Source organism: Macrobrachium rosenbergii, chromosome 9 (assembly GCF_040412425.1).
Source record: "Macrobrachium rosenbergii isolate ZJJX-2024 chromosome 9, ASM4041242v1, whole genome shotgun sequence".
Classification (NCBI taxonomy): Eukaryota; Metazoa; Arthropoda; class Malacostraca; order Decapoda; family Palaemonidae; genus Macrobrachium; species Macrobrachium rosenbergii.
The window spans coordinates 22,329,077-22,342,658 of NC_089749.1; the positions used below are offsets into that span (position 1 = coordinate 22,329,077).

Sequence of the window (13,582 nt, forward strand, 5' to 3'; positions counted from 1 at the left end):
GTTTCCTTTAGAAATGTATTTGAAGATAAGGGACGAAATTGATTTTCTTGCTATTATTAGTTACTCATTTGATTCTATTCAGGAATTCGGTTGATCGTCTTGTCTGAATGATGGATAGGTGAATGGCTTCTCTCAAGTGTTTTTTGTTCGTTTTTTGTTTTCGTCTTTCTTCCTTCCTCTTATGAGCAAAGTGGATTACTTTGTGGTTGTTAGTGATTATGTATTTTCTATTTTAAAAAAAATTAATAAGCTCTTAAGGTTGAAACCTGCCTCTCATTCAAAATTAACAATAACATTTAAAAATAAAGTATATATATATATATATATATATATATATATATATATATATATATATATATATACATATATATGTATGTATATATACATACATATATACATATACATACATATATTGACATTTCAAGTAAAAATAATAGTTGGGTATATAATGTTACCTGCCCGTAACCTAAACAAAGAATGGTCTTGTAAAGAAATAACATACAATCCAAAATAAAAAACAAATAGTCGTGCATAATGATAGTGCCACCTGTCCTCCACTTTAAAAACATAGTCCTGTGTATAGTCAACAACATAATATGCTTCCATTTAAGATGACTACTCGTATATAGTGGTAATGACACCCGCCCCCATTCATAGATTTATTGATTGATTTATGGGTACTAAAACTGGCGTCACGACATCTAGGTCATTGACGCGTCCCCATTCATAGAAAAAAGAGAGAATACATAGATGAGAGATAACTTATAGATGCCAATCATTGGAGAAAAGTGCAAACGAAGACAGAATTTGACTCGGGTTGTTTCCCTATCTTCCAGAACAGAAGTGACGAGGCCTCCGGTAGCTTGCAGAGCCAAGGGCAGCACTGGACGGGCCTTCCTCCTTATTTCATGGAGCCCCAAACCGAAATTGCCCTGGGGATCATGGAGAGGCCACCACAGCCGGAGGGGACAAGCGCTGCCTTCGGCAACCCTTCCCCGAGTAAGCGGAGGAGGCACCATGGGTCCCCGGGCAACGATGGCTGCGCCACGGCCGTCACCAACTGCCCCGTCTGTGGGAAGGTGTTCTCTGGAACCAAGCGGCGCTACCATCTGGACCGCCATCTTGTCACTCACACGGGAGAAAGGCCCTTCCCCTGTCCCCATTGCCACTACAGGGCCAACGTCAGGGAGAACATGATCAGACACGTGCGCGTGCGGCATCCCGAGACTCTGGTGGTGCCTGGCGGCGAGGCCTCGGTGCCCTCCATAACGCACTGCTGAAGTACGTTGGCCACACGGGAGCAATGGATTCCTTTTTTTTTTGGGGGGGGTGTCTATAATGATCCCCCGGTACTAGTAGGGTAGGGTTGGGGAAGACAAGAAATGCTTGGAAACTGTAGAAACTTTGCTTTTGAACTGAACTGGGTAATATTATTGACCGGGAAGGAAATTTTTGACAGTAAATACCTGATAATGGACTTTACCATAAGTTGAGCTTTTTGTCTTAAATTGACCCAATTAGACTATTTAAAATTGAACCCATTCGACCCTGTCAAGAGCTTACCCAAGCTTACTCTCGGACGTAGTTTGACCCTAAGTCAAATAAGGTTCTCAGTTTATTCTGTTTCTTGATGAAGTTGCCCATTAGCCATTCCCTGACCGCAATCGACTTGTCAGTTTGCTCAAGGTGGTCTCTCCGTCAATGACTCCAGGTAGCTCTTGTTATAAAATGACCCCTTCGGACCACTGTCATTTATTTGCTCTTGTTTGGTCCCTGATAGTGAAATATTCCTCCTAAATTAGTCCTTTCGAATGATGAGTGATCAGTATCTATCTCTATCGGGCACCCCTGGGAAAGGCTATTAATAAAAACATGAAGATAACTGCTACAAATTGTATGCTTTCAAATCCTGAAGTTATTCGAGTTAATTTGATCTAGAAGAATGTACTTTTTATTAGCTTTTAAAGTTAAAACTTTTTTCCCTTTTTTTTCGACTTTGGAATATACGTCCATAGCCAACTTTACCAGAAAGTGAATGCATGTGGAACATACGCAACGGAATGGACCTAGGTCAAAGAATGAAGAACAAAAGGCCCTTTCCTAGCCCAGGACCGAGGTAAATGAGAAAAATAAGGTGGGGGGGCGGGGAAGAGTAAGATTGTGCCCTAGGTTTAGGCCTGAAGTAAGCAATTATAAGTTTGTGTAGGAAATATATGATTTTTTTTTGTTTATTTCTTTGGTTGTTCGGGAAACCTGGTGAATTAATTTCATATTGAGTTCAAGGTTGGCTCGCTCAGGGTTTGTTTTGAAAGTTAGAGAACCATTTTTTTTCTTAGTCTGACTTACAAAATGTGTAAATGAGATCCTGGGTATTTCATTTATTTTTGCACTCGTCTGTAGGAGTCATGTACGTTTTGTATTTTTACAGTTTTTTTTAGAGAGAATACCGACATGTAGGCCAGAGAAATGTTAACTTGGAGTTTGTTTTTCAAGTCAGCAGAGGAACAGAAGGTTTTGATGGAATGTTCCCGATTCACTACTGCCTTGCCTATGATACAATCCTTAACGTATGTACCCACGTACAGTATATTATATACATGCATATATACATCGGGAGCCTCGATGGCCAAGTCAATTAGAGCAGCAGCTTCGGACTTCTTAGAGGTCTGTTGCGGGTTCAGATCCGCAGCCGACCGGTCAGAGAGGCGGACACTTTGCTATCTGTGTAGACACCCCGGGATTATGTATGTAATCAACGGATAGGTTTGCTTAAAAGCAAATGGCTGTTACAAGACTAATACACACACAAACAAAGCCCTCCAACATCTAAAAAAACATACCAGACACTCCACGTCTCGGCTGTCGACCTAACTGCGCAACAACTTCTGCTGCTAGGAGAAAGTGCGCCAGACTGGTACAATACATGCATACGCTACGGGGTCTAAAGCGATGTCAGGCAGGGCAGCCGATCGAGACTACGGTCTACCCCAAAAGCCAAATCAAAGTCCTTCAAAGAAGGCATCGTGTTTACTCCCATACAAATGGGAAAAAAAGACGTTAAAAGAAGAAGACATACATATATACATGGATCAGTCTGCTTTACAGTTAAAGGAGCAACTATATGTGTGTGTGTGTAATATATATATATATATATATATATATATATATATATATATATATATATATAATATATATATAATATGTATATATATATATATATAAAAATTAGGCGTTGTCATTATGATTTGTGAAAAACGAATAGTGAGCCCCTTTAATATTTTCCAAGCCACAGCAATTCAAAAAGATGTTATTTTCAACTAGAATTTTGTTTTCCGTTCCTGAAGTGAGATAAAACGTTGAGTTGTCTCTTGCCTCGTTGTGTCTCATAACTCACATAAGATAGAGTAAATTACGTTTATGGTGTATGTTTGCTTGCTTACCCGTACCTGGTTAACAGAAGTCACATTAAACATGCATAGTATTTTGTTTTCATTGATATGATGATACAGGCAAATTACGAGGCCTGTTTCAGTTATGCTAGTATTTAAAAGTTGATTTATTTATGTGAACTGACGTTACAACAATTATGGTCAAGGGCGGTGTGGTACGTGGAGACATATTGGACTTAAGGAGATGATCATTAATCCCCAGTCTCTCTCTCTCTCTCTCCTCTCTCTCTCTCTCTCTCTCTCTCTCTCTCTCTCTCTCTCTCTCTCTCTCCAGGACCCTGTAAATCAAGGTCTAAAGAATATTTTTTTAGACGTTGCTATAAATGGTAGTCTCGCACCAAGGTTTTTTTTATATACATAACTTACAGCCAGCTCCACTATTCATGACGATAAGTTATTACAAAAACGATGGATCAAGGTAGACGTGCTTATATCATGCTGGTGTTGGTTCGTATCATAAACAGACAAATAACGCAATACGTTTTGTAGGTACACGAAAGAATGTTATGTGTGACGTATTCTTTACCACCAAAATATCACAAGAGCAAACTAATTGCTGTTTATAATTTATCCAAATCGTTTGTGCCCCACTTGTGTTTGCCTAATAGATACCTTTCCCACCTACCTGCTTTCCACAGTGACGAGTGAGTGTCAAATTTGTTTTTAATGGCCCTTAAATTCATAGAACGCCGGTAGGTTATGGCATAAAGATATATATAATTTTAAAACGCAAACCGCAATTGATTATTCCAACAGGCGCACATTTTGTGGTAGATCTGTAGTTTCTGGGAGTGTTTCACTTCTTGCGTAGGCTAGGGTAGGTTAGTAGTCATCATAAGATTATGTTGCAGTTTCCAAGGTTAATTGCCTTGTGTTTTGGTAGTTGTTTCTGAATGTATAGGTTAATACTCGTAAGGGGGCACATTATCTATTCTGAAGCTGGTAAGGCAGGGCTCTTTCTGTTGCAGTGGATCTGTGATAGGCAAACTGTTGTCATTGAAGATTTAAGTTAGCTTTGCATCCCAACGCATTTCTGCTCTTGCATATTAAGCATCGTGGTGCCCTTTGTCTTTCCAGGAGGAGGCCGGCTACGGCGTGAGCTCCTGCGACGTCTGCGGGAAGCAGTTCCACGGATGCAACCAGCGGTTCCTTCTGAGGAGGCACCTCCTGACTCACACGGGCGAGAGGCGCCACTCGTGCCCTTACTGCTCCTACCAAGCCAACCAGGCGGGCAACCTCAACAGGCACATCCGCAACCTTCACCCTGCCCAGGCAGCCGTTGCCAACCTCGCCCTCAACGAGCTGTCTTCTTCTTCCATAATCGGGGCGGGAAGCCTCGCCGCCCAGCATAATCTCATACGCCCACTGCCGAGGGGTTCTTCCAGGCCTGCGTCAGCCATCCTGAGGCCGTCTGTCTCTTCGACAGCCGGTTCGATTTCCCCTAGTCAGCAGGCGCCGCCGTCGTCTCGGTCTCTGTCGTTGTCCATGACGGAACACATCCCCCGTCTGCAGTTGCATCCTCAGACGAGCGCCTCGTCCCCCGGTGGTAATTCCAGCGTCAACAGCGTACCTAAAGTGAACGTGGCGAATGGCGGACCAAATTAAACTGATGGATTTTATGTCCAGAAGAGAGGAGATCTCGACTGCCCTGGAAAGACCCTGGTTTCCATGGACGAAATAAAGTTATTTATTTATTTTATTCTTTTCTGAATGTAAATTTCAGGTGGTGTTTTAAGTAGAAAATACCGAAAGTCCGAAGTATTTTTTATTTCATTTCCCTAGAGTGATTTGCTCTCTCTCTCTCTCTCTCTCTCTCTCTCCACGCCATCAACAGATTGAAATATTAAAAAAACAGTTAAATTATTAAAAGCCCTAATGATATCTGCTGCCAACTAAAAAACTAAATGGCAAATTATTTCCATCTGTTTTCAAAGACTCAAACCGACTTTCTTTCCTTATTCCTTTTTTTTTTCTTGTCTCCATGGGACCTGACCTGAGGAGGGTATTGGACTGCCCTTCCCATCCGCCCGTGGGTTTCAAGAACGGCTGGATCAACCTGAATGGCATAACCTCTGTGCGTTTCATACGACAGCTGCCAGAGGTTGCAATGTTCTATGTTCAATTGTGGCACCATAATTACCTTCAGTATTGCTTTGGTATGTAAGGAAAACATCTGAAATAAAGTTTTTATACTTTTATTTACGCATAACAGTTTGGTTTCTAACAACAACAAAGGACGATAGAAAGATGCATAATGAGAAAACGGAATTGAAGGAAACAGATAACGCAATAATAAACAAAAGCACGTTTGTGTAGGCGATGCGCATATTCCATTCCAAATATAAATATCCGTTATTTACCTAAAGTAGTATTTAATTACTGCCTGCCTACGTGAAAAGCCGTCAGGTCTTTGAACCATCTATGCACAGGCAATGGATTGCCAAAAAGGGCGGTTAATGGCAAGTGGTGCGTGCTATTTACGTAAAATGTAGACCTAACTAGAAGTAACAATGATGTATCTATGTTATCTATTCATTACAGGAAGCCCAAATGTAATTCAGAAGCTTAAAAAAATTATGTATTGTGAAATATTTTCAATGATTTAAAATGTGTAAAATTTAAGGCACTTTGTTTCTTATTTTTGTACGCAGTGGATGGCGCATAGGTCTAAATTTACTCAATTAGGTAAGATGGTTTTGTTTCACTTTTTTTTTTTTCATTTTCCGTGTGATTCTGTTATATATATTTTTTTATTTTGTGTTTTTAAGACTTCAATTATCCGAAAAATACAGATAGTTACACTGCAGGTTACACAGAATGAAGTCGTTGTCTGTCAACAAAATGAGATTTTTTTTTTTTTTTTTTTGTAAACTTGTAGTGACCAACGCAATATCGTCATGGAATTTCGCGTTTTTTTCTTAACTGGTTAACTAATGTGGAGTTCCGAGTTTGTCAATGGTTATTAAAAAAAAATACTTCATATTGAGTAGTATGTAGTGGAAGTACGTTGTTTTTTTTTAATGCTTTACTGCTGCCTATCAGTTCATCCTAAAAGAAAAAATCATCTTCCGACTTATGTCATGATTGAGTCAACGGAATCTCCCGCGCATTTTTAAACTTCAAATTACGCTCTACCGTATATTGTACTTCTTATTGTTCTTGAGGACGTGTATCGCATTTTAAAGGGTAGTGAGTGTATCACGTGTTAATTATTGATTAGATCTCTATAATGAGTCAGGAGATAGACGATTGAGACACTGCAGTTGGTGGCTGTTCTGACGACTGTGACTCGGTCCGCTCGCTCGAAGTTGGCCTTGACGATTTCGTAGTATTTGCCGTCCCTGGAAGAACAAGAACAAGATGAAGCATGTTATTAACAGAAAGGAAAAATAGTAAATAAAATGATACTAGAGACAGCAGAAAAGTGCTATGGTTAATTCATAGTAGAAAAAATAATAATAAAAAGAGTCAAGACCAGTAACTGAAAGAATAACATCATACATTACGAAAATCAGATCAGCAGTCTTAAGTGGGAACATTATTTACAGGTTTAAAGGTATAAATGTCGCTCATGAGCGGCAGAGGCAAGGGACAGGCCCTTGCCCTTGCCTAGAAATGTTTAACATTGCTGTAAAAGATAACTTATAATGTATATTTTAAAACAACGAACGAGGCTGCTGTTTGATTTAATATGCAAGTAACCTTTGTTTACGAAATTAATATAAAACAAAAGGCATAGAAATTTAATACGTTATGAAGTGATGTTATACATCTTAATAATTCTATTTTTCTCGGCATGGGCAACACACGGGCATGAAAATGCCCATCCCATCTGCCTCTGTTTATTAAAAAATACTAGTCAACTTACGCCAAGACGAGGCACTTGAGACGAAGGCACCGGACGCGCATCGTGTCAATGGCCTTCTGACTCTTGTCTGAGTATCTCAGAGACTCGGGGTCCCAGGACAGTTCCAGGCGTTCCAGATTCTGGCCGTAGCGGGCGATGTTGTCCAGGAGACCGTCCACGTGGATCTTACCCATGAGACGGTAAGACAGACCCTCTGTCAGCCCCATCTTAAGAATCCTGTTTGGGGATGATGCACTATTAATAACTCATATTTTCGAGGATATTTGGTATGAATCATACTCCGGGTTTCAGGGAAGTGAGGGAGGGAACAAGTGAATTGCTCTATCGAGCTCTGCGGCTCATGGTGTGCTTGCAATTAGCCTATACCAAATGACACGCCTCTCGTTCTTCCACCTTCTTCGCCTCTCTACCAGTGGTACAAACCCCTCTCTGGTCTTTGGTCTCCTTTTAAGATCATATAGGTCACGTTTTACACTAATGGTAACATATTTTTAACAAAGAAAAACATAAGACGCTTCAGGGGAGAGTTTTATTTTGTATCTTTCTGCGGCGGTAATAATAAGGATTATAACGATAAGTTATTGGGGATATGGGAAAAGTTACTCGAATGATAACTGCAAAAACGGTAGCAATTTATGTTGCGAACTTTGCAGGAATCAAAAGAAATGCTTGCTTGGGGTTCGGGGGTGGGGAATTTTGGAACTCTTGCACCCCCAGTTACGGTTCTATTGACTGGCAAATTTCCATAGCCCATTTTCGAAAGTATCAAGGTTATTTAAGGTCAATAAAAGAGAGGAGCAAGAATAGTAATGTCAATGAATAAAAATACTCCACACTGAAGTGCACAGGCCTACCTGATGTTCTTCAGAGCTGGCATGACGTTTGAGCAGAGAGAGTCTGTGCACTGGGGAATGCCGGACAAAACCAGTCCTCGGAGATTTTGGCCATAGCGGGCCAAGAATTTGTAAAGGCCTTCCTCTGACAGGTTGTCGCAGAGGTCGAGGTCAAGGGCGATCAGGCTCTTGAGATTGCCGCGTTCAGTCCACGCCTTCAGGACCTGCAAGGAATAGAACAAAATATAGAATTTAGGCCAAAGGCCAAGTGCTGGGACCTATGAAGTCATTCAGCCCTGAAACGGAAGTAGACAGTAAAAAGGTCTGAAAGGTGTGATATAGGAGGAAAACATCGCAGTTGCACTACGAATCAATTGTTAGGAGAGGGTAGAAAGTAAGATGGAAGAAAGAGAATCTGAATGAGGTACAGTTGAAGGAACGGAAGGGGTTGCAACTAGGGGCCGAAGGGACGTTGCAAAGAACCTTAAGTAAAGCCTACAGTGCGCCGCATGAGTTGCACTAACGGCCCTACCCCCCTACGGGGAGGACCTGCAAGGAAGACTCGGAGTGATGTAACGAAGTATTGGACGCGAATCTCTCAAAAAATAGCATGACAGTTTTTAATTATGTCAGTCATTGAATAAAATACTATCTTCATACAGTTTTTATAATGAAGCAATTTTTTTTGGTGCCATCGTGTGATAGTTGAGAATCTTAACTGTGATATGTTTGAATTCTCTCTTCAACTAACTTTGCATCGTAGGCTGGACTCAATGTTATTGTTGTTGTTTTTGTTGATGTTGCTGTAGTTGTTGTTGTGACGCCAGTGTATGATATAAAACAATCTTTGATGACAAGGTGTTCTTAGCAAGTTAATGAGCTCCTTTGGCTTGTCCTATAAGAGTGTGGATGCATTTTGAACAACCAAAACAACGACATTAACAATAATAATAGCAATAATAATAACAAGGTATTTCTAGTCTCTTCTAATATCTTGCTGCCATCTGTGAACCATGCAGCCAGTGAGTGGCACTAGAACTGAAATCTCCCGCGTTTGTGCCATCGTGATGCCAGCAGCCCGACATCATTCAGGAAAGTGCACTTGAATCCAGCGAACACTCACAGCATCCGTGAAGCCATCAAGCTGTCCAGCGCTGAGCCACCTGATCGCTGGGATGCGGGACAGCAGGTCGATGAGGCAGTCTGTGGAGAGGTCGGTGGCCGTCACGTCGAGCTCCGTCACCGAGGACTTCTCCCATTCGGCAGCCTGGACGTTATCGCTCTGGAGACCTGGTGGGCAGGCAATGGCTTTAGCTGACAGGTCTCATGGTGAATCAGACAGTCTGACATTAGTCTGAAGGTCGAAGTAAGTCAGACTGCATATATGATATTATTTAAAAGATAGATTTTGTGCGTAGATTGTACAGTATTATCCTTTTGTAAAAGTGGCAAAATAACATCAATTACTAATGAAAGCATTGCGTAATTTCGCATTTACACGTTGGTGGTAGAATAAATTAGAATACACCATGAAATTGCTCTTTAAGAATAAACGAATCGTATTAACATCATTATTTTTACTTTTCTTTCTGAGAGCTAGAGACTGGGAAAGAAGCACTAGATGAAGGATTAGTGCGGTTATAAGGTAAAATATCGAGAAGAATGAAAGAAATTTTATTGTAAAGTAGGCAGATTAGAATGAGTGAGGGAAATGTCATTCAGAATGCATGGATATTTTGAGTAGAATAGTAAAAAAAAAAAAATAATTCTACACCCGATTCTCTTGTCAAATAAAATTCTGGCTTTTAGCGAGAGCAGATTATCCCAAATAAAATCTGACATCATCTTCGTAACATGGCAGACGTATTGCGTAAGCATTCCTTGCTGGCGCTGCATTGTATTATGAATAAAGTATTTTTTATGCATACTGTATTTTTAAATAGGATTGCATCCATAACACACATTAGAGTTATACATAGAGTATAAAGTAATCGTTATAGAAACTGCAGTTGGGGATGAGCAAAGGCTACGTAACCTCGCCATATTTTTACATTAGAAAACATTCTGTTTGCAATATTGCACACGGAAAGTTTGCTGTATAAATATTGCAGTGTTGCGGGAGGAGATTATTCATTATACATACTGCATTGTTGCATGAGGAGGCACTTCAGCTTCTTGCACCTGCCCAGTAGAATCTTCAAAGACGTCCCTGTCACCTTAGCGCAGAAGTTGACGGCCAGACATTCTAGCTGCAAGAGAAAGAAGAAGTAAAGGTTTGTGGTCTTTACTGGCTGTACTTAATCAAAGTTCTGTTTTTCCATGGGGCGGGTGGGGGGATTGGGGCGGATGGGGCTGAACCTAGGAATTTATTTCTCTATTCTGTCCCATAGCCTCTCTCTCTCTCTCTCTCTCTCTCTCTCTCTCTCTCTCTCTCTCTCTCTCTCTCTCTCTCTCTCTCCACATACATACTTGTGTGTATTTTTAATATTAGTTTTATTTTGTCTCATTTCTACGTTACCATGATGGCGCAAATGAGTTTTTAATTATGTTATTTTGAAACAAAACTACTATCACCTCTTCATTACCATAACAGCACTAAGTGGTCTCCCATGCCCCAACGCCTGGCCATACAGCCCAAGTTTCATACATTCTTACATACACACGCACTCATACATTAAGCGTGCTTTCACAGACCATAAAGTAATTTATTATTTCTCTCACCTGGATGCAATTAGAGCTGAAGGCTTCAATGTGGGAGTCATCGACGAAGTTGATGCCGTAAAGGTTGACCACCTTCAGGTTTGGTGTGGCAGACTTCAGCTTGTGGATGTTGATGACCTCGTAAATTTCCTCTTCCTCCTCGTCCGCTTTTTCGTAGGTGCCTGTTTGAGGAAGGAGTGGATGATGGAGAAAGTTAAATGAGTGAAAGGTTTGATAGGAATCACGTGGTAAAAGCCAGTGAGCATAAGAAAGAAAGAAAAAGAAATGGTACTACTGCAGCTGGGTCTAAAGCTCCGTCGAACATGAGACTACTGTCCATAGTCACAGTGTGCGTGCAGTGTCCCTAAAGTCTGAACACATAGGCAAATGCATATTTTCAGTAAAAAAAAATTAACAGCATTATGCTTAATTGAAATATTAACAAATAACATCTTCGTGGTGATTTCCACCATTTGTGATGCAAAGTTCGATGCGCTTTGCGAGATTCACATGAACCCGGTGCATTAACTTCAAATTTCCGTTACCACACCGTAATCTTTTGTTGTTTGGAATGGTCCACCCAATGCAGATTGTTCTGCGCCCAGTATCGAACACTCTGTTGGTTAACCTCAACATTCACATAAACCATCTTCGTCGCTGAACAACATACAGCCTTCGGTGGAGCGGTTATTCTCATCCAGTTAATAATGATATTTCCTATGTATCCACACTTTAGGACTACCCTGTGTAGCATGCCTGTAAAAGTATCTCACCTTTATCTTACACACACTCTTTCTAGAAAAATAAACCGAGAAAAAGAGAAAATACTGTTAAAAAAGTAAAAACCAACCGATAAGGTGCAAGACTTCCAGACCGTTGATGAAATTATAGATCTTTCGCATGAAGCCTTCCATGAAGATGACGGCCGATAAACAGATGCACATCGTCCGTAGCTTCGTTGGGAAAGCCTGCAAGAACATAGACAGATTTTTATGGGAGTAAAAATGAAATTGTTTTCTAGAAATCTGTTTGAATTATAGGAAAACGGTTTTATGAAAATCGTTCACCGGTAGGTAGAAGCATATAGAAAAACATTGTTGTATTATGAAATTTCTTTAAATAACAGGCAGAAAGTTTTTTTAAGAAAGAGCAGGCAGATAAGATATTAAATAGGGTTAAACAGTACTTGAAACAGACTTTTTGAGTGGAATAACTTGAACCAAATAAAATTGTGTATAAAATGTATTTTGGAACAGATAGAAACGTGTTTAAAAAACCTTAAATTATGTAATTTTTAAACTTGGCTCAAAACATTGAATGGATTTTTTTTTTACATAGAATCGGTATGGCAACGAGAAGGAAAGTAGGTTTTTTTCACTCTTCACAAACCCGTGCCAAAAAGGAGGCACGAACAAAGTATTTAGATTAATTAATAAACGAAAGAAATATAACTTTTTTAAGCAAAAAAGTTAATTTTATAAGAATTTTATCCAGTTAGATCTGACAGACTTTCGCAGCCTGCCATTTAAATGTCTCTGCCTCTTCTTCTTCGTCCCGGAAAGTCGCCTTACCTGGAGGTCATTGAAGTCGTGCAGCTGCATAGCGGTGGAAAAGTCCAGGAGCATGTTGGTCAAGTTGGGGCACTTCTCAGCCAGGTCATGCAAGACTGGGTTGGTGATCAGGTCCATGGGCATCTCGATGTACTTCAGAGAGGCGGCAAACCGAGTGCTGAAAAGGAAATGACGTTTGTTTCAAGTTGCAGGGGCCCAATAGATTAGTAACCCAAATGCCATTTCTAGTCCAGGTCAGAGAAAAATAGGGAAAAGGTCAAGATAATGAAGAAGGTAGACCTGCTTCTTAAAAATAGCGAGGTTATTGGAATCAGAAAACACAAGATGGAAGGAATAGCTAATAATTTGATGGCGGTGCCATAGCGGCATGTATTTTTGTAAATCTTTCTGTCTTACAGCCAGAATTAGCGCTAAATGATTGATGTCTGTGGCAAATTCGAAGTCGTGAATATTTGGGCATTATTGAACTTGCCCGAATTCAATTACCCAAATTATAGCATATTTAATTTGGGAATATGCTAGAGCTAGGCTTGTTCATGCTCAAAATTTACGAAAGCCTTGAGAAAGCGTAACATGTTATGAATATTCGGGAGCATTTATTTAAAATCCATCTATTTATATTAAAATTGAAATGTTTGCTGCTGTTAAGCGTGAGTATTAAAAGGGCCGTAAGGATCTATGCAGTACGCAGTAGATCTCAAATTAATATTCATGGATTCATTGGAATGATGTTGAAAAGTTCAGACAGTTTTCCGTTAAAAAAGAAAAAAGGAATGACGAGCACGCCTGCTGAGTATTATTTTAAAAAGAAATAAGTTTTGGCTTAATTTTCACATCTCATTTAAGACACAAAACCGTAGGGCTAGCCAACGCCCCCTAAATAACTAAAACCTTCAACTTAGTTGCTTAGTCAAACAGAACTACAGTACTAGCATTCCTACTTGATGAGGTAAAGAAGAGCGTCGATGCTGTTGACATGGAGGCCGTTCCATTCCGGACGAAGTGACACGGCGTCCCAGAGTTTGGTGTCGTAGGCAATGGTTCGCCATTTCTTGCAGACGGCAGCGTTAGCTATGATCTCACGGTGGGGCAGGTAAGAGAAGATCTTCAGGAGGACCTTGTCTGGTAGCTTGTCGATTGTCTGGGGGAAAAGAAAGGGGA

At 40.4% G+C, this 13,582-nt stretch overlaps 2 protein-coding genes across 16 annotated transcripts in view; one reads left to right on the plus strand and one right to left on the minus strand.

The window, feature by feature from the left end:
* LOC136841573 (longitudinals lacking protein, isoforms H/M/V-like) overlaps positions 1 to 5,203 on the plus strand; it is a 131,829-nt gene extending 126,626 nt beyond the window's left edge. For 2 of the 3 annotated variants that reach the window (XR_010854006.1, XM_067108596.1), the window contains 2 exons: positions 837 to 1,281; positions 4,527 to 5,203. Coding sequence is in view for 2 of the 3 variants with exons in the window: in XM_067108596.1 (XP_066964697.1) it covers positions 837 to 1,280 (444 nt within the window). In the remaining variant the exon portion in view is untranslated. The remainder of the gene's footprint in view (positions 1 to 836; positions 1,282 to 4,526) is intronic. The other variant, XM_067108592.1, reaches the window with a different exon arrangement.
* Positions 5,204 to 5,628: 425 nt separating this feature from the next.
* The window catches only part of FipoQ (F-box/LRR-repeat protein FipoQ), a 161,355-nt gene continuing 153,401 nt past the window's right edge, over positions 5,629 to 13,582 (minus strand). For all 13 annotated transcript variants that reach the window (XM_067108643.1, XM_067108631.1, XM_067108632.1 and 10 more), the window contains 9 exons: positions 13,363 to 13,562; positions 12,422 to 12,578; positions 11,701 to 11,818; positions 10,872 to 11,032; positions 10,294 to 10,399; positions 9,274 to 9,440; positions 8,172 to 8,374; positions 7,318 to 7,533; positions 5,629 to 6,790 (listed from right to left, as the gene is read on the minus strand). In XM_067108643.1, coding sequence (XP_066964744.1) covers positions 6,655 to 6,790; positions 7,318 to 7,533; positions 8,172 to 8,374; positions 9,274 to 9,440; positions 10,294 to 10,399; positions 10,872 to 11,032; positions 11,701 to 11,818; positions 12,422 to 12,578; positions 13,363 to 13,562 — 1,464 coding nt within the window. In that variant the 3' untranslated portion in view covers positions 5,629 to 6,654. The remainder of the gene's footprint in view (positions 6,791 to 7,317; positions 7,534 to 8,171; positions 8,375 to 9,273; positions 9,441 to 10,293; positions 10,400 to 10,871; positions 11,033 to 11,700; positions 11,819 to 12,421; positions 12,579 to 13,362; positions 13,563 to 13,582) is intronic.